The 25,573-nt window shown below is 36.8% G+C and overlaps 1 protein-coding gene and 2 long non-coding RNA genes across 5 annotated transcripts in view; 1 reads left to right on the top strand and 2 right to left on the bottom strand.

Annotated features, from left to right (window-relative positions):
• ahnak (AHNAK nucleoprotein) overlaps positions 1–10,725 on the bottom strand; it is a 33,396-nt gene extending 22,671 nt beyond the window's left edge. Inside the window, exons 1-5 of one of the 3 annotated variants that reach the window (XM_077021699.1) lie at positions 10,537–10,725; positions 3,719–3,771; positions 1,181–1,244; positions 579–735; positions 237–442 (exon numbers count right to left, since the gene is read on the bottom strand). In XM_077021699.1, coding sequence (XP_076877814.1) covers positions 237–442; positions 579–735 — 363 coding nt within the window. In that variant the 5' untranslated portion in view covers positions 1,181–1,244; positions 3,719–3,771; positions 10,537–10,725. The remainder of the gene's footprint in view (positions 1–236; positions 443–578; positions 736–1,180; positions 1,245–3,718; positions 3,772–10,536) is intronic. The other 2 variants (XM_077021701.1, XM_077021700.1) reach the window with 2 other exon arrangements.
• Positions 10,726–17,059: 6,334 nt separating this feature from the next.
• LOC143526910 (uncharacterized) lies at positions 17,060–20,615 on the bottom strand. The gene is made up of 3 exons (XR_013133989.1): positions 20,500–20,615; positions 17,618–17,740; positions 17,060–17,198 (listed from the first exon to the last, which is right to left on the bottom strand). It is a non-coding gene; the product is annotated as an uncharacterized LOC143526910 (long non-coding RNA).
• On the top strand, positions 17,073–17,872 carry LOC143526911 (uncharacterized). The gene is made up of 2 exons (XR_013133990.1): positions 17,073–17,187; positions 17,532–17,872. It is a non-coding gene; the product is annotated as an uncharacterized LOC143526911 (long non-coding RNA).
• Positions 20,616–25,573: the final 4,958 nt, after the last annotated feature.

The following is a 25,573-nucleotide window of genomic DNA, read 5'->3' as shown; positions in this document are numbered from 1 at the left end:
TTTAAGTAGGAAATCAATGTAATTCTCAGTAACTCCATTAGCAATACACATATGCTTGTCACTATAAATGCCATGCAGTTTTGCTACATTTAGTCCTACAGTGATAGCTAAACATTTAGTTCTACAACAACAACTAAAGATCTTTAGAAGCTGAAATTACTTGTAAATGTTATAATTACAGCAAAGAAGCTAGTGTAATGTTTCTGAAGAGCACCAGCAATAAAGCAGTTACTTACTAGTATAATGTCAGGACTAGAGCCTCCAAATCCACCTTGTCCTTCCCATGACAATGTGCCCATGGGAGAACGACAAGGCGATTTATCTCCTGTCTTGTGTTGTAATTTTAGTCCAACCTTGTGTCGGTTAAGAGTCTTCAATAAATCAGCTGTTTCTTCAGAGCTCATATTCTCAAAATAAATTGTAGCGCCAACAATTTGATCACCTGTGAAAGTGGGACACATTACTTCATTTAGATAGCAGGTGTACATTGGTTTTGAAAAGTGCTAATCTTTTTTGAGAAAGAGCCTGCAAAGTTGCAACAAATAATGTTTTACATGTCAAGAGAGGTTATTCTCTACCTTCAAATACTCTCCCAGTGTGAGCTGCAGGGGATTCGTCAGTCACTTCTTTGATGAAAATCTCTCCTTGACCTTTTTGCTCTATTTTAAGCCCATGTTTATCAGCTCCCATCCACTGTGGGAAGAGAACTTCCCTTGTATCCTCATTGTCAGCCATCTAGAAAAGAATGAAAGAAGCTACATTATTGTTTTTCATATTCTGAGCCAGTCCCATTGAAATACTGATATACATCATTGCGCTCTTTCATTGTATCATGAAATAATCCACTGATCATTTTATTGATTAAAATCATCTCACCTGTTATCTTGTTATTTTAATGAATTGAACGGAAGCCAAACAGCAGTTTGAATCTACTAAGAATCTAACTGTCTATTCATTTATAATAATTTCAGCTGTATTTCTTTGGTGACATGTAGTAATCTGGCCATTAATTGAATAAATTCCCTTGTTTTTGAAAGTTTCATTTTTTTATGCATGTTAATGATCACATTCAAAACAATGACACAAGAGTCCATTCAAATGACATTTTTCAGTATTTGATAGTGCACTATCCTGTAGTTAAATAATAACAAAAAACATAATGCTGAACTAATAGGCTTACTTCAAGTTTTGTTTCTCCTTGACCTGGCCCCTAGAATGGGTTATACCAGATCTTGTTTCTTTCCCTGAAATCAAAATACAAGATTTTAGTCATTCAGACAAAACATTTAAAATCTGCAATATATCAATCCAACATCTACAGTGTAATAATAATAGAATTTTTAATAATAAAACTTTATTTGTATATCACCTTTCATACATCAAGAATGGACTTTTAAAAATAAAGCAAGCAGACAATATAGTAAAAGCAATAATAGAAGTAGGGCATTATTGAAAAAGGTGTTACAAAACTATTTCATTTTCAGTTTCAAATCTTTAATAACATTATAATCATTTACAAGATTGTCAAATTGCCTACTTCTACTTCCATCTGGTTGCATTCATGGAACTATTGGGAAACCAGATCAGATGAATGCCACTAGATGGCAATAAAATGCCTGTCTAAAATGTATATATGAAATCTTCACTGACTCTGTCTATACTGAAATGAGACCACACCCAAGCCCCAAAAAAAAACAGTCTGATCAAATCTCAGATTCAATATCAAAGAACAAACGCAAACCCAAAGTAATGACCTAAGAATTCCAATATATAAATGACCTAAGAATTCTAATATATATACATTTTCTTTTTCTTTTATATACTTTTGTAAATAATAATAATATTCAGTTTACTTCACATTGCAGCTTGTAATGTTTGTGCAAATCAGAGTCCAGTCAAATTAGATTACTGTACAATTATAACATCTGTACCTAAAATTCCATCTGCTCAACTGCCTTATTTTATTGTAACCATGGCAGATTAATTTTGTTTACTATAAAAAGTCAATATGTAATGCTTCAAACATATAAATTAAAGATTAAAAAACTAGGAAGTTGAAAAACTACTGATAAATATTTCTGTAGGGTTGCCTGGTAAACATGTGGGTCTGCCATTCCAGCTTCAAACAAAGAAATCTCAGTTTTATTAATACCACCCCCTCAACAATCCATGAGACCTTTTTGTTATGAATACACCCACATGCATATTTCACACAGTGTGACTGAGACCCTTCTGATTATGATTAATATGTAATTAACTAATGGAAAACATCAGGTAGATTATGTAGATTTGCTTCACAAATAATATAAATTTTACTTCAATGTTACATAAGTGCCTTGTTTAACCATCTAATTTTAATCTTGGAAGTCAAAATTTGTCCTTGTGTATACAAGAATTCAAAGACTTTATTAGTACTTATTTGCATTATCTTTGACTAATGTTGCTAATTACAGTTTGTTCTGAGCTGCAATTCCACTACACAAATTGCCCCTTGACTCTTAATATAATAATGACAAACTATCAAGATAGTACAAAACAGTACTTGTTCATTTGAAATGTTAGAACGTAGTAAACATGTGAAGTTATGGACAGATCTGCATCTGATGTTTCATAAGCAGATTGACATAAGTATCTCAAAGTATCTAACATTAAAGAAATTTGATCACTAACACCCTTTCCACCCATAAAATCAAGATAAAACAATAGTACTAAACAACCAGCTGACAACATAGAGCATTGCTTTATAGCAAGTGATTGATAGAGAGGAAATCTAAATATTTTCCCAGTTCTGACCAATTCTGTCTGACGGTACACTGTGGACAGAATTCATGCAGATCCATGAATCGTTGATCAAAACATGTCTCACAGGATCATAAACTTTGTTAAAAACACATCTAATCTGTCATCCCCTTGAGTAAAAAAGAAATAAAAGCTACTTCTTAAATAAAAAGCATTACCTTGATCTCCAAGAGTTTATCACAGATAGATACACATGTTGTAATAGTTATTTTAAAGAGTGGGTAAACTCAAAATCATACATATTTTGTTCTTTTCTTTGTTCTTTGAAACATTTTAAAACATCAGAGGAAATAACTAATACTGTTGTCATTTCAATTACATGAGAATTACATGACATTAGATGTTCCTCTGTCTGTCTCAGGCAAGCTTTAGCACTTTGCATGCCACACCCTTATCTCTTCAAGTCTCTAAAGGGGGCAGTAAATCCCCTTAGTCCTCAAATCCACATCAATCAACATAGATTTCTGTTTTGTTAAGCTTTCTTAGCAATGCCTATTCCAACAGCTTTCGTAGACCACATCAGCACACAAATCACACTGGCTACCAAGCATAATTCATTTGACCATTAAGTTATCCCCATTTAATTTTATTGTTTTTCAGAAAACCAAAATATCCTGAGCCTAATTCATGAAAATATCTTTGTAGTCATTTTCAATGAGCTGCTAGTATGAACAGGCCTGTCTTGACAGGGATGAGGAAATGGATGTCGTGAACAGGTGAGGAGGCAATAGGGAGAGTAAACATACTGGGAATGAGGTAGACCTGTGCACACAGGTACAACTGAACAACCCTGTGTACAGGGTTAAATTTGAATTTAACAAGAAATTTCAAATCAAAATAGTGATTGTTTATCTGTGCATGCCATACTTTTTTACATTTTCAACCAAATTAGTGAATGAACAGAAATCAAGAAACTTACCGAGTCAGGCACAACCTGACACGCTCTCTGTCAGTATCTTCTTGCTTTGTTTTCTGAGAAAAGGAAGAATATTAGTGTAACATTAGACCCATATAAAGGTTTGGAACAATTTCATAGCCACATAAGAAAGCCATGTCTCTCATATTCACACTTCATAATATGATAACTGTACAGATTCAGCAAGAACAAAATCTAACATTCATAATGTCCTATAATTGGAATGCACATGAAAACCAGTTTACACTGGCTTTGCTTGGCCTGGGTTGCTTTAGACTATGGGGATAATCAAAATCCTTTTCCCCTTTCCCTTTAAAATACAGCCACACCCATTGCTCTTCACTTTCTCCGCTTTGGCCTCAGAGGGCGATAGTGACTGAAATGGATATTACATGAGAACAATAAAGACAACCTTGTCATAAACAAGCCTAAATTATGACATTATTTAAGACAGCACACACCCAAAAGTTTGTTTTCAGTTTTCTGAAACATGAAGGTTGAATTAGATTTGTAAATTCCCACATTTGAGTTCATTCCTGTATTAGGTAAAATTATTGGATTTGTTATTAAGCCTACTGAAGACTGAAATTAAATAAGATATCATCTGGCACAACACCTGCTACTGCTACCTAATACCTAATACCTAAAAATAAATGTACCCACCCACTACTTTGGATGACTTCTAACCATTTTTTCTGCCCAATAAAAAAGTAATACAACAAATTTCATGGGGCTACAAATCAAGAAAGGCAGACTTATATACCAAATCTTTAAAGTTGTGAGTTGTGAGTTTTGAGTATAATCTAAGATTAAAGGAATTAAATACTTTCTCCCATACCCTGTGATTTACTCACAGGAAAGCAATCATATGCAAATCCCCATATGAGTACCTCTTGCAGAGGTATTTTGCATACAGTATAAAATTGTGATATTTTGTGTATAAGGTGCTACATTATAAAGTAAGATTTTTTATCTAAACAAGAAAATGGCGAGCCATATGATTTTTTTGTTTCATGCCTTTAAAATCCATAGATATTTGTTGTGCTATTCTAGCTGTCATTATATCAAACTCCTTGCCAGTGTTACTATCTATTGAAAGCAAATCTTATTAAATGCAAAGGCTTTTGAAGGCCAGAGTACCTCATTCTTTGACAACACGACTTATAACTGCATATTAAACATGCCACTGCCTGAACAAGCATTCCCTGAGATGTAGCCATGAATGAAACATACTGTTCAATCCAGCTGAGCAGCCACTGAAATTTTTTTTATCCTTAAATTTAACTATTTTTCTCCTTAGGACAATTCAAGTTGCATTCATGAGGAAACTACAGTAATTGCGTTGCTTAAAGGTGTCTTTCAGTACACCCAAGAAACTGTGAGAGGTCAGTGATACCAATAGCCAGTGACGATGCAAGATTCATCCTAATTTAAATAAGATCACACAAAATGTAATCCAATTCTGCCACTGGATCAACATCAAACAAAGCACAAGAGTATCAATTAAGTCCCATATTTTTTGTGCACTAAAATGTTGCCTGGTGGCCTATTAGAAGGCATATGTTAATAAAGTAATTTAAGAAGTAAGTTATAAGGCAAAAGTAATGCTAAGAATGTGTAATTAGTTGTATGTGAAATTGTATGGAAAGATATATTGAAAAAAATTCAATATATAGTAATGTAGTAATATATCAATTCATTATTAACAAATAAAGAATTACTTAAAGTCGGGGTGATGCAAATTATTGATGTTTTTTGTTTTTCCAGTATGTATACATGTATGTTTCCATACCGTGTATACCATACACTGAATGGATAGTTCAGTACAAGGTTCACTCCATTTTACATCAAATAATAGTTTAGAGGAGTTTCTCACTGAACCTTCAAGTCTTTCCATTTCTTGTTTCAAAGAATAGTGCATTTTTGATACATGTACCTGGAGTACCTGAAGGGGGAATAAAAAAACCTTCCCTTCTCATTAAATGACACTGTAAACAAATGATGGAACTAGCATAGAGAAGTATGTGCAAGTGGAGACCTGCCCAAGCTGAAAGAAAACTTTAATTAAGTGGCTTCAGTGTGGTTTAACTATAATGACTATCAAAGACTCAAAAGTAATAACAGTTTATAGAAAGAAAAAGGTGATACTTTGTGAAATGATGCAACAGTCATCTTAATACACAATTAATTGATGTCCTGATTTAGCAATTAAAATAGGTGGACCTCCCTATTAGTTTTAAGAATCTCAGTTATCCTATTGATTTGAGTTAAGAATTCAGTTTTTCATGACTGAAAAGGTGACTTAATTAGAAACTTGAATAACAAATACCGAATGTCAACTGGCAAAATTGATTAAGGCAGAGGCCTTCACAAGTTCATGTTGATTATATTAATAGTGCAATGCTGTTCATATACAACATAGAGGTATGTTCTTTTCATTCATCTCAACTGCCTAAAACTCATCATCGTGTTGAAAACATAATCCTTCTCACTATCATGTTGTTTCATTATGTCTCAATATTTCAGAACTGTGACTGAAAAAGACACAGATCTATGGTAATAAAAGCAAGGCTAGATGAACATGTGACTGTGTTTGCACAGAACAACGTGTGGTAGAGCAGCTGTGTACACTTCAGAGTGAAATCCACATTGTACTCAACTGTATTCATTCTGCTCACCTTGCTAATGCTGGAGTTGGCAAAGGAGGACAAAGGACACAAAGCACAAAGAGTAAATGTATGGTGTAAGATCTGACTTAGAGTTGATGGACCCACTCAAGAACAATGTCAAACAAATTATGCATGTGAAATATGGCAAGATTTACTATGCTACTACAGTACAAGGTTAAACTAATATGGGTTTGGAATGAGATAACCCAATAGACCTAACAAAAATGTGTCAGCTGCAAGTGTCTATGGTACATTCTAGTCATCACATACTGCATCTAAAGTTCTAGACACACCCAATGTTAAAAAACAGAGCAGCAGTGAGCACGCCATCTTCCCATGCTCAGAGCAGAGAGCAGAAAGCCCCACCCTGGCCTCCAGTCACACACATTCCTTGATAGATCCGTAAGGCCAGCTGGAAGAGAGCCCAGCCCCTCCTGCAATGACTAACTCCAAAACAATGTTCTACACTCTGCCAAATTACTCTGTTCACCCAGTCAAACCCCACCACATCTCCTTTTGTTACATTTTACCTAACACCGATTGAAGATAAATGATATTATTGTTATTATAAATGATATTAATGATAGTTATTTTTCATAAAAAGATTTATCCATAGTCCCTTAATAAAGACCTTGTTGTTTATAACACACACACAGTTCTGCACAGTATGAGTGTATAAGAATGTATTAAAATGCAAAAGGTGTCCTCTTCCCTTAAACTGAACAATAAAAAAATGATGAATAATTAGATATAAGAAATCCTCTGTCTTTGTTGTTTACATTTAATGATGTATTGTTTAATTGAATGAGTTTTCCCATGGCAAGCTAATTTCTATGCCAATACTGTATGTTTCTTAAAATGCCAATACTCAATAAATCTACTAGCTTGATTGGGGGGGGGGGGGCTTAATACTAAAAGTAAAGTATTGTACTTCACTGTTCAGTATCACTGTCCCTACTGAACTGACAAAATGTACTGGCTCAGTTTCAGTACCTAATACCTCTGTAAAACATGAAGTGAAAAATTTATATCCAGAGCTCTGAAATGCTCAAATGATTCATGGTAGGATTCTCAATTTTCTAAAACCAACCAATCAAGCAAAAAGAATAATAAATAAACCTCAATTATTATTATTATTATTATTACTGATTGCTATTAAGCAATATTATTTGTATGGACCATTTAAGGAATGCAGTGTATGTTGATAAATCAAGGTATTATTGAATAAGACCATGGCTAGAAGTACTTCTGAACACAGACCATGGTATGTAAAATTTGCGCGTAATGCTGAGCATGAAGGACAGAGATAAATGGAGTAAAGGACAGATCACGCCTATTGTCACTCACAAGACTATTAGCTTCTTATGCTAATGCTGTAAAACACTTCAAAACCTTCTTAGCCAAAAGTACAAAATAAATGTATAATTATGCATCATAAAAAATAATACTACAATACAACATGTGTCAAAATCATTCTTATGAGTACCTAAGACAAATGCAATATAAACATTCAAAACATGTCTGGTAACTGCTGCCACTTATATAGCCAGTATCCTCTAATTACCTATTTGCTAACGTATTAAATCTAGTAATCAAGCTTTTTGTAACTGTTCTGATAATAAATCAACAGGTATCAGCAAGTTGAGAAAAATCTGTTATATAATTTACCACACATATGCCTTAACTGAACATGAAGTTCTCAGCATGAATTCTGACATTTTAAGTCATGTTCATTCCTGCAAAAGATGCACCCATAGTTTCATACTGCTTATACTGTAACCACACCCACTAACACCTATCAGGTAAACAGTGTGCATTTACAAAGTTTTCTGACAACTTTTTTTACTCAATTGTTTGCATTTTCCTCAGTCAGTAATTCTTAGGCTTGGCTTGAAGTTAATGTACAAAGAATAACTACTAAAATGTCAGAGGAATCCAGGAAATACAGGGAAAAAATGAAAATAAAAGTGATTGTTAATCATCATACAATCAAAACTGCATCATTGAGCGGATTAGCTGTTTTTGTCACCAACTCTACATTTGTGGCCCAAACTGTGATGAATATTCCAAACGAAAAAAGTCCAAAACAATTTTATAGCTGATTGAATACATTGTAATATACAATATATAACAATAAATGTATAATAATAAGAAAAGAAGAAAAATAAGAAAAAGTACAATATTAATACTATGATTGTTGTTGTTATATCAACATGACCTTTGCCATGGCATTGTTTGTTCATGAACAGAAAATGTTACAAACACTAATTTTTTTCTCCTGTTGGTATAGATAGCAAACCCTCTAGAAGCCTGTCAGGAAATGACAGAGGAAGTGTGTGAGTCCGGACTCTTTCCGTTTCACACTACCATAGCAAACTCCTCAAAGGTAGCCCTATCTACACTATAAACATCTCAGAAGAGAAAGTGCCACAGAGACCAGGTCCTGTGAGCAGTGATGCTTCAATGCCAACTCTGTGCATAAACATACAATACGGTGCATTATTCAAATATAAATTCTGAAGAATTGTCCACTGATCACTCATTGTGTACTAGAGACACTAACACTCAATGACCTAAAGAAAATCTAACTTGAAACATAAGACAATTGGACTTTGATTGATCCTAATTCTTGCTAGGACTGAAAAAGTCATAAAAGTCATCATTAGACAGCCTGAAATTCTTGCAAAGGAACGAATAAACATGTAAAAACTAAATTTACCTTAGATTGCATCAATAAATCTCACTGACAGACTAACTTTCTGATACATTTGGCTTCAAAAGGGAGCAAAAAGGGTGTGGCAGGAGGGGGATGGGATCTAAAAATGCACTTCCTCCACTGAAATCTATAGTTCTGTAGATATTCAGATAGTTCTATAGTTATTCGTTTAACTTTTTATGAAAAAGTTACAGATTTGTTTGAGCTGTTCATGCTGGTATTTAACGGTTCCAAAAATAATGCAAACGACACCAATTTCTTTGTTTTTTTCACCCGCAAACAAGTATGTATTCTTAAAACTTGAAGTTGGTTTAATTTATATGAAGGACACCTAATATGGCATGAATTAAACATTCATTCTTTCTCATTTTAGCAAGCTGTACTTTTCCCTCTTCTGCTTCAGACCTGGTTTCAATTAGTAAGTCTTTCCAAACCACTACATTCCATCACTCCCCTCCCCCTCTGTCTCACTCCCCACACCCTGGCCAGGATCCCAGGTTAAGAAAATCGAGGCAAAACTAAGAAAATTTCTGAACTCTGCTCATTTCCGTGCATCTAATATTCATTTTGCAAATGTCATTGAATCATTGAGATCAGTTCAGTGTGAATAAATACAACATTTTCATTTTTCCACTTCTAAAGTCATACAGCAGAATATTTGCTGACGTTATCCAAAAACTGGGCTGTGTCCACATTTGGCAGGGTATGAAACTGCACAAGAGATTATGAGGTAAAGTAACTGAAGAATGAACACAAGAATGACGCTTATAAAAACAAACTCTTGAAAATAAAATGAGACTCCGATCTACAGAATTACATGAGCGCGGAAAAGTTTCCATCTGTTGCATGAAGGTTGTAAGCGAAACCAAAGGCGTAGTCTCCTTCAGCGAGTCACAGCGATATATCCACGTTGCAAACGCCACAGCACTGGTGGATTTTTCCCCCACCGACTACAGTGTTGGGGGATTGTGTTTGCATAACATGCAAAAATACCACAGCATTTCCCCAACACAATCAGTAGTCCATTTTATTGCTAACACCTCTGGCATCGTCTTTCAAGAACTTGACATACTTAACAGAACTTGAATACTATATGCTAAATTAAGATTTACACTAAATTAAATAAGATTGAACACTGAATGTGCCGCTGATAGTCCCAGGAAAACAATGCGCAACAGAGAGGTCATTTATGCAACTAGATACACACCCACTTCTCCTCATGTTCGCATTACACCTCTTGAGTTATCGTTAGTAAGATTCACAAATAGGTATTTATGAACAATAACCTCTTTAGTGTCCCTACAACTTTCTTAATTTCATCGCATCGTTGTCGGTATGTTACTTTTCACCATCTATACACGGGTATGAAATGCAAGAATCTACTTAAGAAATGTTGTTTTAGACTAATAGGAATTTTGAAAATGAGCTTTAATTACCTGGGAGCAGATCCTGCTTCCAAAAGTTTAACACCTTAGCGCGAGCATCTTCTGACGTCCTCGTCTTTCTGCCACAGCCCCGACAAGTTTTTCCCCCAGCCTATTCGTTCGAAAACGTGTTTTGAAAGTTTTGTAACTTTTATTTCTCCGTTTTCCACACGTGAAAGCACTTAATGGGCTTAATGTATTTTGTTTACTTGCCTTTACTCTCTCACTGTTCTTTCTTTTTGTGTCGTCGTAACTTCGGGCTAAGGAGAATGACTTAGAGTTGAGCAGGGAAGGGATCTTCAGGGGGAAGGAGGGCGGGAGGTAACGGTGTAGCAGGGAGTGGTCGTTTGCTGCTTTGGTCCACCCACTGTTTGATTCACTCACAGCCTTGTTGTCGCGACACGTTTGGGATGTTGAAATAGGCTTGCTAATGTGAACAAAATACTCACGAAGGCCTAGAATGTCATGTAATGCATATGTATTTTGTTAATAATAACTGCATTCATTTATTTCCGAAGTAATGACAATAAGTGTTGTATTTACGCACAGATAAATAGCTTTGAAACTATAAATGCTTTCACAAATTACATAGACTGCCCAGGGAAGAGCAAGTATATGTAAACCTGTACTGTTCTGTACCAGGACTGTACTGTTCTGGATGGAGATCACCGATGTTGTTCCTGGAATTTGAAATCCCAGTGTGGGGCTTACAACCCCCGGTCTCCAATTAACATGGATATGTTGCCTTCTCAAGATTTACGTGTTTATTGTTCCTGGTGTTGCTTGGGATTACTACATTTACATTTGTTCTTCTTTACTACATTCCAGTTAGCCATTACCACTAATCTGGAAGTCTGTCTGGAAGTATCAGGGGATCTTAGCTCAGTCATTCTCGACCACCATTCGCAGTATATCCCACTTTGACCTTGGAGCTTCCAGTACAGATGTTTCTACATACTATGCCAGCCACTTGGTTGCTAGCACCTTGCATCCCACTGTCATGTGCTGTATTGTCTCAGGAGCATAATTGCACAGCCTGTACCTCAGATCTTATTTGGTGAGGTAGATCACCATATTGTATTGGTTCCTTGTTCCTGTGCTGCCATACAGTAACCAATGCCTCTGTCCTACATACCATGCTTGGCATACAGTCTCAGACTGCTGGACCTGGGATGAAACCCTCTGTGCATTGTAAGTGGTTGACTTGTCTTGATGTCAGTTGCCTCTATCTCCTACTTAGGCAATCTTAGAAGCATTTGTAGAAGCCCACACCCTCTTCTTTAGCCACCTTCCCTCTGCTTGTAACCTCCTGACCACTTATCCAATCCGAATGTATTAGTCAGATCCGTTTGTCCAAATGGATTAGGGAGAGGGTCACTTCTGGCATACAATTGGATGTCATCCCTGAGAAGAGGTGCCTATTGGCTGCTCCATTCCATAGCCACTATCTGTAGCCACATTTGGTGATGATTTCACTGAGGGGGTTCATGTCTATGCAGAACAGCTTCAGGGACAGAGTATTTCCTTGAGCAATCCTACACTTGATTATGATTTGTTCGATTGTCCAGAAGTTGGTCTCTAGGGTTGTCTTCCACAGCTTACGTGACTTACAAGGAATACATACATATCCACACTTGGAATGTAATTCATGTAGCAATCCGTATGAATTAGGTTGATTTGTAAAAATATTATTTCCTTGAATTTTAACTTAATTTTTGAGATTTTGTAGTTTTGACAGATAAGAATGAACTCTCAAATGAAAAATATTAAGAAATGCTACAAGAGAAAATATCTTGCAAAAAGTGCATGCACATTATCTGATTTACATAGCCGTTGACTTACCTGATGAACCTGTCATGCTAAGAATGTGCCAAACAGCCTCTCCCATCGGCAACCCTTTAATTCTTCCTTTATTGCTGCATGTTACTTACACCTTTTCAAAACAGTTTATTTGCAATGCTTCTGCTTTCTCAAAATCCCATCAAACTCTGACTTTGTTCTAACATTCTAACTAGAAAATAAAAATGCTGTGTTTATTAGTTAATGCATTCCTAAAGAGCATAATGTTAAAAATGTTTAATTGTACTGACAACAAGCCATAGTAGTTTACATGGTTGTTTCTCACTTTTCACTCTTTATAGAAAGATCTACAAATTCTATGATCATATAGGAACGGCAGGCTCAAACACTGTTGCACAAAAACTGAAAAAAACACAATGTCAAACATTAAAAGTGAAAGCATGTTTAATGCTATGCAAGGAACCTGAGACTTATTGTTTTAGAATTGAAAAGTTTTTAGTAAAATTACATTGTAACATTTTAGGGCAGTCTGCAAATATTCCAAGCGAATACTGAACAAATTACTATTGTCTCATTACTATTGTCTCATTAAAGTTATATTATGTTACACAGTATTAGTCTCTCAATGGATGTCACAACTTTCTGTAGCTATGAATCCCATGATCATATAGGAAAGGCAGGCTCAAACACTGTTGCACAAAAAAATGCCAAACAATTTAAGCTGAAAGCATGTTTATTGCTATACATGGAACCATCTTTTACATTTTTGCATGCCCATTAAGCTCAGAGTATTTCTCAGTGAACTTTCCAGTTGACATAAAGGCTGTGTGTCTTATGAAACATTTTCCTGCCTACTATGAGTGATCATAAATTGCACAACAGGATTTTAAGAAAATTCAGTGATTTATTGGCCAGATATTGTTGCTATGTAACATACACTTTGTAACAGAGCAGCAGATACAGAAATACAGACATACAGTAATGTCAATGTAAACTGTTTGTGTGGGGGGTGCATAAAGGCTCAACTGTGAAGCACTACTTCAACAAATCTGTCACACCCATATTCAGCACAGACACATAACAAACAGCAGGTGAACTCAGTAAACAAAGAAGAGGTTATTATCCTGCCTCTCTTAGCAAAGAACAGGGTGTGGCAAGTTACTATGGGGGAAGAAAGTGATTTTAGTTAGGGACAAGAATAAAGTCAATAGGTCTTGCTGCAACAGACAAAAAAGAAAAATATGATTGTTTTGCAAGCAAGAGAACACAAGAGTAGGTTAACAACACTACATGTTGATTTGGCACTGGTGCCTTTAGTGCTCAATGCTTAGCATCTGTGTTACATTGAAGCATGTCAACTACAAAAACTTTTTATGAAACTATGGGGAGGGGGAAATCTATAAACAATTACCTGCTGCAGTCACAGCAAGTCTGTTCCATACTTTAAGTTAGTGTAAACTGTAAAATGGAATGTCTCAATAGCTTAATACTAGGATATGTGGTAACGGGTGTGTTTCCTGGTGTGCAGTGCATAGGTGTGTCTGCTTGTGTGCACTAGAGCAAATAACAAGACTAAGTGCTGGTGTGTCAGGATGAGTCATCCTGTATGACTACAATACACGCCATACCACTCATGCAGAGAATGGAGTGAAGGAAAAGAACCGGGAGGGGCAGGGGGACTGAATTTTTTGGGTGTGTCATAAGATCAACTTCAGAAAAATTTTAAAGGAGCAACCTTTTTCAAGGTTAAATGAAGAAAACAGTAGACATGATAACACAATGGAAATTCCGTGATTAACACTTTTACTTTGTGGTAATTTCTGCCAAAGAAAACAATTGCACTCATTCTCGTTTAGCCAAAGACCATCTGTTGAAAAGACTCCTCTGGATCGTAATGATTTTGTTCAACAACTGATCCAACTGTCGTCCCTAACAACACTTGAAGGCACAGTACAATTCTTCAGAAACATCTGAATCTGAAGTACCACATCTTTATGAGATGGATATATAGAGGTGGACACTTCTTGTGGCCATGGAAGCATTTAAAAATGGACATTATACACCTTTAATCATTCATCTTTACATGCATGACTTACAGTACTGACACCAAAATGTTTTACATAATTTTCACAAGTTTACATCCCTGCAAAATGTTGGTGATTACAACATTTTGCAGGGATGCAAGCCTTTGGTATGTATTGTAGGCTATTATTGTAGCCACATGCATTTCTCATTAGCTGGTTGTTTTTCTGAAAATAATAGCACAATTGTGGCAACAAATCAGCACATCCCTCCTAAACTGGAAAAAGCAGCAAATCAAGCGACAGTGTGCACAAAAGAGTACCTTTAGTCTGACTGAAATGTTACTTCAGGGTTGTGCCATTACAGAAGACAACATGAGAATACGCTGTTTACAAGACCCTGCTTTATTAACTGATATAGGCCATTTGGTTCTGTTTTAGCACCTTTTGCTGAGCACGCCCCACTTTTACATTCCAGTTGAACTACTTCTGTAAACTGCAGTTGCCATACCACTGCCATGTATCTTTGTCCCCTTTTCAGTTGAATACGGTAGTGAAGTAGAAGTATTTATGCATGTGGCTATGCTACTCATTTATGGCATTCCCTTTCTAAAAGAAAGCTGTTGTTTTTTCACTTCCTAGTAAGTTTTACATGAACTAAAATAAGCATTGCAAACAAACATTTTCATTGAAGTGAGATAGAAGAAGACACTTTTCTACTAACATAAGATAATACTGATTAGTTGTTATAGATTAGTTGCTATAGTCACAGTGTTTATTAGTTTATCATCAGGGGGTTCCCCTTATCTGAGTCTTGTGATTGTGAGGCTGTCCAGTAAGAAAAGAGAAAAGAGAGAATAGCACAGAATGTCAGGCGGTTTGAATTGTGGTTTGCCCTGCAGATTATGACTCACCAACACGAGGGACGGACGAACCGAAAAGGACTATTCTGGGATGGCTGCCATGGCTACATAATAAGCAAAGGGGCAGGCTATTGCAGGAATGTTTCCATAGCAATAGTTTGTCTGTGTATACAAATATAAGAAGCCAAACACTCATTGAAGAAGTAAAAATCTGATGCTATGTAGTTAAATGTATTAAAATAAAATTATGACACTGCCAGTGTAATATCAGTGTCCAATAAAGCAGCATGTACACCAAGATGTGTGTATAATGGCTGCTTTGCTGATGCCAACATGAATAACTTCTAACAAAAACTGTTTCTAAAATGAAATGCTGTTTTTAATCTGGGTTTGTACTGAAATGCCATTTATCTAATTTCATTTCACATCTTAAATTTTGTCTTATTTACATAAAACAATGCAGCACGTTTTAATATAAATCTGCATTGTTTAACTCTTATTCCACGTTGAATGTTTATGAACTAATCTACACTATGCAACTGCCCACACCTTTAAAGTTTTATTTTTTGCTGTAGAAAATACAGCATTTAATACATAGCTGATCGCAAAGGTAAACGTTAATGGCAAATGTGAATTCCACAGGACGTACATGCATACACTTTAATGTTGAGATACATATATAGTTACCTATTTTTTTTCTTTCATGTTTTATATAAGAGCTTGTTTTATATCCTATTAGTCTTATTTTCCAGTCATTTTTTTCGGCCCCTTTGTGGATGGTAGTCAGTCCTCAACAACTCACCAATAACAACTCAACTCAGTAATGACGGTTTTGCATTTCTGTTTGTTTGTTTGGGGGTTGAAGTTGAAAAACTTCTTTCAACTTTACTGCATGCAGAGTGGAAGAATATTAACTTTCATTTTTAAAGTACCAGATCATATTTTCAAGTATGTGATGCATTAAGCAAAAGGTAAGTTTGGATGTTAAGCAGCAAAGTTTAGCCTTATAAACTGAAAAGTGGCATTGTAACTATGAGAAACGACCCCCTGGGAAGTGTTAAGAAAGGTGCATGGTAATTTGTTACTGTTATGTTTATATATAGATTGTGCCAGTTTCTTTTTCTCTGTAGTGCAACCTTAACTAAAAATAAAATGAAAAAATATATAAAATAATTAAAAAAAAGAAAGGTGCATGGACTACGGGGCTCCATTTTAGTTTTTATGATATAATGCCAGAGCATTTCTAATTTTGTTGGGGCCATTTTCCCTACTTCACTATTTCTGTGGTTAGGAATAGACCAGTGAAGTCGTGTCATCATTCATTCGTCGTTGCCATGCTTATGAAGTACATAAGTTATATAAGGTTTTTGCCATGGAGAAAACGTTTTTGAAAATTGTCATGCTGTAAACACATTCTAATTTGAATTATGAAGTTTTTGATGAGTCGACAATATCGTTAAATTGACGTTATAAACTAGCAAATTCTCAAGTTATTTTCTTTTGTAGTTCTTTAACAAACTCAAGCCAGTTTGTATTTAGCTTGCAGTTATCCGTTAGATATCGCTAATTAGTCCGAGCGATTTGATGATACAGGCTACGATGCACTAACTTAATCTGATACTCACCCCGATAGACCTTTCCCGTCTGTTCATAGATTGCTTTGACAAGCCCTATAAGGTGACTTGCACTCAGCTAGCCTACTCAACAACAAATGATCAGCTTGAAAATGGAATTCACCCCTTTTAATACTTTGCTCATCCTTTTAAAAAAGACAATCAGAAGAATATGACCACCATAGCCCATCTCAGTCAACTTACTGGCAAATAAGGTGCAGTACTTCTGTTTACACGTAGCAATATGTGGATTTGATTTACTTAATGGTCGCATAGTTCAGAGCATGATTGGACGCCAACTAAGATCACACGGCTCCAGTGGTCTATAATCGTCGTCGTAGGAGGAGACCCGGGGGGCGTCAAACGGTAATCCACCACTGCAAACAAACCCACTTTGTTAAACACAATTCTAAAACGATTTCTCAACTTCAAACTTCCCAATTTCTAATAAACCACCCTTTTGTTTATTTAGACTTGCACTATTTATGTAAACTACCTTAAATAGGCTGCTTCACCAAACGTATTCTGTAGCAAATACAGGGTGCAGCCACCCCACGTTGGACATTTGCCTACTTCCACTGTAGGCTGTTACGTTTTATTTTTTCATAAATCGTGACCAGGAAGTATTAGGGGTGGGTCCTCTCATTTCACTAAACATATCCACTCGATGTATATTTGTGACGAGATTAATCATTTGGACTGTTTTGCAGTATCTTTTTAGATGTAGAAAGTGCTTCAAGACATTCAATTTCCAAACATTGTCAGCAACAGAGAAAGCAACAAAAGGCATACGTACTTTTGAGCAACACCAAGTGATCACATCCATACTTAAGACACCCGTAAAGGATCTGCCGCCCATAGCCAGTGTTGCCAGATTGGGCAGGTTACAAACAATTTCGGCGGATTTTCCCGAAGCACACTGGGAGAAAAAGAAGAATGTTCTTCTTGGAACATTGGAAGTGGAAGAAAAAAGTGGAAGAAAAAGTGGCAATATTAATCAACATTTTGTATAGTTTTATGTTATAAAAAGATAATAAAGAATCATCATTCAGTGCTTTGTGTTATTTGCTTTACAATGTCATCAACTATCAATAATCAATCAATTATCAATATTATTATTATTACAGTCTTGCTTGTTTATGTGCCGCAGACCCTGCATGAATTGTAAATCCCCCCTCTTTTTAAGTCACCTTCTTACAATCCTGATACTGAGTCAAATAGTGATTTTTTGGGGAGGACTGAATTGTCTACATGCAGCAATATGCAGAGTCTGATTTTTTTAATATTCAAACCAAAAGTGGATAGTGTACCTGAATTCTCTGGCTCTAACTGACTTTCTGCATGAGTGTCTTTTTTTTGCCGTTTCTCTTCATTTGTGTAATCATCGAACCATAGAGCAAAAAAGTGTCACACTACAGTGGGATTTCTGCGTTATCCATATAGCTAGGTGGCTAGTTGCATGCTAGCTATAAAGTACTTAATATGCAGCACATTCTCAAACCAGGAGTATGACTGCGTGTTGCCAGCTCCTCAGGAAAGCTGCCCTAAATTAGCTGAAAGTCTCTAAATGACGTAACTCCTAAAAGTAGCTAGTCTGAATACTGACTAAATATAGCGAGTTGGCAATACTATCGCTTTATCACCATTCACAAAAATGATGTGTCTCACGCCCGTTTTGGACAGGGGTAACGTGTCTGTGCAAGTTTCATTTGGTGAGAGGAGCTGGGCAACCTTTGAGACCGTCTCGTTTTAGTCTCGCGTGATTAAAAGGCGATATCATAAATACGGCTGTATTTCTAAATAGGTTTTATTTAAACCTCTGAAAAATTTACTACATAATTATAGCTCACCTTCACTGTTTGCATTTGATGAAACATAAGCCTTAATGCCCATCCCCCACACAGTATTTTAATTGTGTAGTACTTGAGTGAGTTGCATTTTGCTCAAGAGTACAGCACCGAGCTTTATATTAGATCGGTAAGACGAATCGCAGGGGACCACATACGAAAGATTTGAATCTAATTTGAAAAGTGGCTAGCTAGCTTGCTAACACAGAGGCAGCTATATGTAAAAAGCGAATGTTAGTTGATCGCAAGTTGGGCGGTTGCTTTTTTTGAGCTTGTGACCTGAGCTGCACATACTCGCATTTGTGAAGTAAACCAGAGAATTTTTCTCAAGTTTTTCTTATTAATTTACTTTACTTATTGCTTAAGTCCTATCATAAAAATGCATTTAAAAACGTTACTTTGAGTAGCCTATATGCAAAAAAAAAATTTGAAATGTCCATAATTTAATTAGTGATTTGTACATTTTAAAATAGCAATATATTTACTTGTTGAATACTGTTGAATTGCTGAACATCAGCTGTTTTCATGTTTATTTTTCGGTTTGGCTTTTCACGGTATATATCGGATTTGGAAACACGTTTTTGCTGTAAATCACTATAGCAACCTGGCAACCCTGTCCAGAGCATGGTTTCGTATACTGAGAAAACTTTGCTGAGCAAGGTTTGTGAGCGTTTCGTGGCGTGTTCATGCGGAAATGCAATTAGAATGGTTACTGTCCGAATTCGGAAACGTTCGGACCTAGAGTGGAAAGAAGCTGTATCTTACAATAACACTGATTTTGGATTGTGCATCTTGTTAAAGCAGAATACAATATTTATGCGCAGCAAGAGGTTTTCCACATTTATTCCTAACACATGATGTGTCTGGATGACGGCGTCAACAACTCAGATTACCAGCAGACTGTATTACTGGGGGCTTTATGAAAGCAGATTAACAAATGGCTTGATTAAATCTTAAGCAAAGTAAAGACTGGGAATACATCTCAGTATAGGAGAGAAGACTCTGCCTCCATCTGTAGTCGCCCATTTTAGGAACAAAGAGAAACCCTACATTTTGAGGGCACAGCAGGCCAGGTGGTTTATACTATGCTATGAGTTCACTCTGACACTGTTGGGCCAGACCATCTAGCACTTAACAGAATATATCAACAGAAACATTTTTAAATCAAGGGTTTCCCAAAATGTTTGTAATGCTAAATACTTTATAACCTCATACTTAAAGAACATCCATAAGTTTTCTGAAATTCTTTCTAACTAATGCAGTACTTTTAAACAGATTGATTCTATTATCTTACCATTCATCTAGGATTATAGGTCACACAAATTTCTAAACAACATCTGCAGAAACCAAAGAAGTACAGTGGTTTGAACCTGCCTTGTTTTTTGCATTTTTATTGCACTGCCAATGTTAGAATAATGGTGTACTGGCAATTAGTTCAGACATGCCTCCTTGGCTGACAATTGAGCAGAGTCTGATAAAGAAAACATCCCTCCAGGCAGTTCTCTTTTCACCTATCAGACCATGGTCTTCTCGGAAAGAACAACACTTCACTTTACTCAACTCTGAGAAAATTGCCTACACATGCGCAAATGTTTTGACACTTCAGTAAACATCCCAATCTGGCATAATCACACTTTTCCCCATCACTTACAGACAGTGTCTTTAGAGAGTGGAGTCATAAGGGTATACTTTCTATAAAAGACCTGTATATTGATAAACAACTTTGTTCATGTGAACAATTACAACTGAAATATGCATTATTGAAAACTCACTTAGATATATTATACTCATATTTAGATATATTAAGGAACAACGTAAGACAAAATCTTACCTTGACTGGCCTCTTGCCAGAGGACAATGCCCTGTATAAGATCTTGTTAGACTCTCCAGAGGCTAAAAATTTGATCTTGTCACTTTTCTTGTCTTGTCTTGTCTTGTCTTTTCTGTCAAACTCTCTCAACAAGCAGTAAAAATTAAACAATTGTGGGAGGAGGACCTTAATATGGTGATCCAAGATGATTTATGGAAACAAGCCCTGAATAATATCTATCATTGCTCAATCGACGCCAGACGCTAAATAAAAAAATTCCCACAAACCTCTACTGCCTGTGATAGATGCGGGAATACTCCTCGCACACTTGCCCATCATATTTGGTCTTCCCCCAAAATTTGTCATTTTTGTTGCTCAATCTTTAGGTGGTTCTTTGCTGCACTACAGGAAACTTTGATCCTGATCCTTTTACAGCTTGGTTTCTCCAGCATGTTAGAAGGTATGGATCGTAATACCTGCACAGTAATAGCCCATTGGATGGTTGTTGCCAAGCAGTGTATTTTGAAATCTGACTCAAAACCTAATTTCAAAGCTTTGCTGAGGGAACTAATATGTGTTTTCCACATTGAAAAACTATGATATGAGGTATCAGGCAGCCCACTGAAATGTTACAATGTATATGCAGTTCTACCTAAGATATAATAGAGGCCACTTATTTCCCTTTAAAGCATGGCATTAGCACATTTGCTTATATAAAACCATGAAATCATGCAAAAACGTACGTGTATCTATTATACTACATCCTATTCCACAAAAAAGCAAAGCTACAAGAATAAATTACATACTCAGTTTGGTTGTATGTATCATAGTTTAGTGGTGTCATAACAATCCACTATGAATGTCTTTTAGTTCAAATCTGAGCATAAATATATTGTTTAATTTTATTCCAAGCAATTTCACTCATGGGTGGCATGGTGGTTAGCACTGTTGCCTCACAGCAAGGCAGTCTGGGTTTGATTCTTGGTCCAGGCTGCTCTGTGTGGAGTTTGCATGGTCTCCCTGTGCCTGTGTGGGTTTTCTCTGGGTACTCCGGTTTCCTCCCACAGTCCAAAGTCATGAGTGTTAGGTTGATTGGTCACTCTAAATTGCTGGTAGGTGTGTGTGTGTTGGCCATATGGTGAACTGGCAGCCTGGTGTAACCTGCCTTTGCCCAATGATGCCTAATAATCTTGACATGACTTAACCAATCAAATGGACTGATTAATCATTTACATCTAAATAACTTTGAGTCAGGCCAGACTAGGGTGATTCCTGTTGCCCATGAGCAAAGCTGCTAAATCTAAAATGTGTGCGTGCAGTGACTAAAGCACTGCTGTACCATGCATCAATATAGAACTTTTCCACATACTAAAGGTGCATTGCATGAAATCAATTATTTTTATATAATTGGAAGTATTCCTGAAATTCTCGGTGCAATGGATGGCAGAATGAGCCCCATACACCACCAGCCTCTTGAGCCCTGTTGTAAAGTCATAGTAGTTTAAGGGGGGCAGTGAGGGACATGTCCCCACCCAATAGTTCCTGTTCAAATTATATACTGCTATATATTACTCACCCCAGTGAAAAAGCTGAAATGAAACATACACCACTGCATAAAGGTCTCTCATATGTTGAATGTGCAAGTCCTATGCAACCACCAAGTCGTCATTATGGTTCATTATGATCAAGTGAGTGTACTCATGACTCCTTAATCTGGCCCAACTGGAATGATACATTTGCTGGTGGATATGCTGGTATCCAGGTATAGCAGGTATCCACTCTACAGCTGCTTTCTTACTCCTGTTTTGAATGACCAGTAAGGAATGACTTAGCTACCCGGCTGACTTGGAAATACAAAGGCAAATTATACACTATGTCTGTAGGTTTGGGAAAGTTTTTTCCGCAATATTTGGGTGAGCTTGTCTTTAGAAAAATCTTGTTTGTGATGTGGTTTGCCATGCTTCTGTACCAATGCATGAAATGTTAATTGTGTACGAATTTATAGGCTTGATATACGATGGTGACTAATTGAGTGTTATGTAATTACTTTTCTAAATTATATTTCTATGGTATAATAATGAGAAAAATGAAAATTAGTGGGAAACACTTTAAAATTGCCGTTGTTAAAGTTACATCGTTCTTAAAGTTGTTTGTAAATCTATGATCATTCTTCATTGGTAAACGCACCCAAATTCAATATTTAACTGAGTGTCAGTGCAGTACAGCTCTCACTACCCAAGCTAACACAATAGTATGAGTAGTAATAGCCTATGTAGTTTGAGCAGGAATTATTGGGTGTGGACACACCCCTCACAGCCGCCTTTGGGAGTATCGGTGTACCTGGATACGTTCGTCTATGTGTATTTATGTTTCTTCTGTGTGCATGTGTATGTATATGTGTGTGCGCGTTAGTTACTCACATAACCTGTCCCTTATGTCATTATGTTACACTTGTTGCTTCTTGCTGTTTGTGTATTTAAGTGTGTGTCTTGTCTATGTTTGTCGTGAGTCGATGTCTGACGTGGTGTGCACGTTTTCATGTTACTCTATTTAGGGCTAAGGGTGTTCACTCTGTTCTCGTTTTCGCATCCTGCTCTCACCTTGCAACATTACAATATTTATGCTCAGATATGAACTAAAAGACCTTCATAGTTGGTTGTTGTGACACCACTAAATCCTGATACATACAACCAAAGTAAATTTAGTACTAGGAGCATATACTGACTACATAATTCAAGCTAGTAGCTCCGGTTTTTGTTGGCAATGTGTGTAGTATTAAAGATGCACTTGTGTTTGTTACTGAGCTTCTCAAAGGTCTGAGTTGTAATGTGAACATTTTTATGAGAACACAAACATGAATATGAAGGAGCACCAAACTCTTTATTTTCTCTTCTGACTTTTTTCTCAAAAACAACAAGAACACTCTTCAGCACCCCAATAGGGTGTTCATTGTCACCCAGGAACTTTCCCTATAAATCCATTACACATGTCCCCCTCTCAAACATAAACATCCCAGTTTATATCCTCAGAAACAAATACCAAATTATTAAAACAGAGTAATCATACCAAAAACAAATGCTGGAAGTCAGTGCTAGATAACCTGACATTTCCACAGCCCCATAAACAGCAGAATAGAGCCTCCCGAGCCTCCCCATTCCTCAAACAAAACAAAAAACCCCACATACAACTACCACTGTCAATAAATCACAAAGTCCTGAAGATGAGACGGGGCACGCAGAACACATCCAGCACAGGATACGGCAGATCCAGACTCCGATAACCCCAGACACCCCCTCCAGCACATCAGCCAAGTCTGTTCTCTCCCCAGTACCTAAAACCAGAATATCCAGCCGTGTAGCAGGACTACAGGCCATCTGAGAAGCATGATATCGAGAAGAGGGTCTTGAGGGCAAGGACAACGTATATAGCTTCAGCCTGTTGTGGTGAACTACCTGAATATGTTCCCCTGGGTCCCTTGGTTTACTGATGGAGTATGTCAGGCCAGTTTCATCCCCTGAATGCTGAACCTGAGTAACTTGATAAGGGACTCGGTAGTGCGGTGCCAACTTTATAGTTTATTTTATTATTATTAAAACACATTATAACACATAGTTTAAAAAGTCAGAATTAGCCAAAAGTCTAGTTTTCATCTGTAGTCCCCTGGCCATGATGTAATAAAGGCAGTAAAATTACAATGTAAAAGAGAGAAAAAAACACACACAATATAATACAAAATACATGCAACACTTACTATATAAACAACAACAAAAATACATACATCATCACAACATAACTTATCATACCTTCAAAATAACAACAACAGGATTATCTTTTAATGTTGACAGCTATAGGTGATGATAAGCCACATTTTCTATTTTTTGTGAAGACCTTGTACACTATACTGCCAAAAGTATTCAGGTGTTCCAATCACTTCCATGGCCACAAGTATATAACATTAAGCACCTAGGCATGCAGACCGTTTTTACAAACATTTGTGAAAGAATGGGCTTAGTAGCTCAATGAATTCCAGCATGGAACTATGATAGGACAGCACCTGTACAACAAACGCAGTTGTGAAATTTCCTCGCTCCTAAATATTCCACAGTCAACTGTCAGCTGCATTATAAGAAAATTGAAGTGTTGGAGAATGACAGCAACTCAGCAAACTGACAGAGTGGGGTCAGCAGATGCTGAAGCATATAGTGCGAAGAGGTCGCCAACTTTCTGCAGAGTCAATCATTACAGACATCTAAACTTCATGTGGTCTTCATAGTAGCTCAAGAACAGTACACAGAGAGCTTCAAGGAATGGGCACCATGGTCGAGCAGCTGCATCCAAGCCATACATCACCAAGTGCAATGCAAAGCATTGTGTATTGTGTGAAGTTTGGTGGAGGGGGAAATATGGTGTGGGTTGTTTTTCAGGAGCTGGACTTGGTCCCTTAGTTCCAGTGAAAGGAACTCTAAATGCTTCAGCAGACCAAGACATTTTGGACAATTCCATGCTCCCAACTTTGTGGGAACAGTTTGGAGTTGGCCCCTTCCTCTTCCAACATGACTGCACTAGTGCACAAAGCATGGTCCATAAAGATATGGGAGGCAGAGTCTGGTGTGGATTAACTTGACTGGTCTATACAGAGTTCTGACCTCAACTTGATGGAACACCTTTAGGTTGAATTAAAGCAGAGACTGAGAGCCAGGCCTTCTTGTCCAACATCAGTATGTTACATCATTAATTCTCTTCTGGAAGAATGGTCAGAAATCCCCATAAACACTACTAAACCTTGTGGACAGCCTTCCCAGAAGACTTGAAGCTGTTCTAGCTGCAAAGGGTCGACCAGCGTCATATTGAACCCTATGGATTAGGAATGGGATGTCACATATGTGAGTCAATGAAGATGAGCTAATACTTTTGGCAATATAGTGTATGTTGTAACCAGTTTAACCTGCTCAAGTAGCGAGTTCCGCACACTTGCACTCTTTAATGACTAGGCTGACTTAATGAAAGTGCTTCTGTGCAGAGGAATATAACAGTCACCTCTGACAGAGCTGCAAGTGACATGCTCAAGGCTGTTTCTGGCTGATGAACTCTGCCA

This window comes from Brachyhypopomus gauderio, chromosome 11, assembly GCF_052324685.1.
Source record: "Brachyhypopomus gauderio isolate BG-103 chromosome 11, BGAUD_0.2, whole genome shotgun sequence".
Taxonomy (NCBI): Eukaryota; Metazoa; Chordata; class Actinopteri; order Gymnotiformes; family Hypopomidae; genus Brachyhypopomus; species Brachyhypopomus gauderio.
This window is presented reverse-complemented; position numbering and strand designations above follow the sequence as displayed.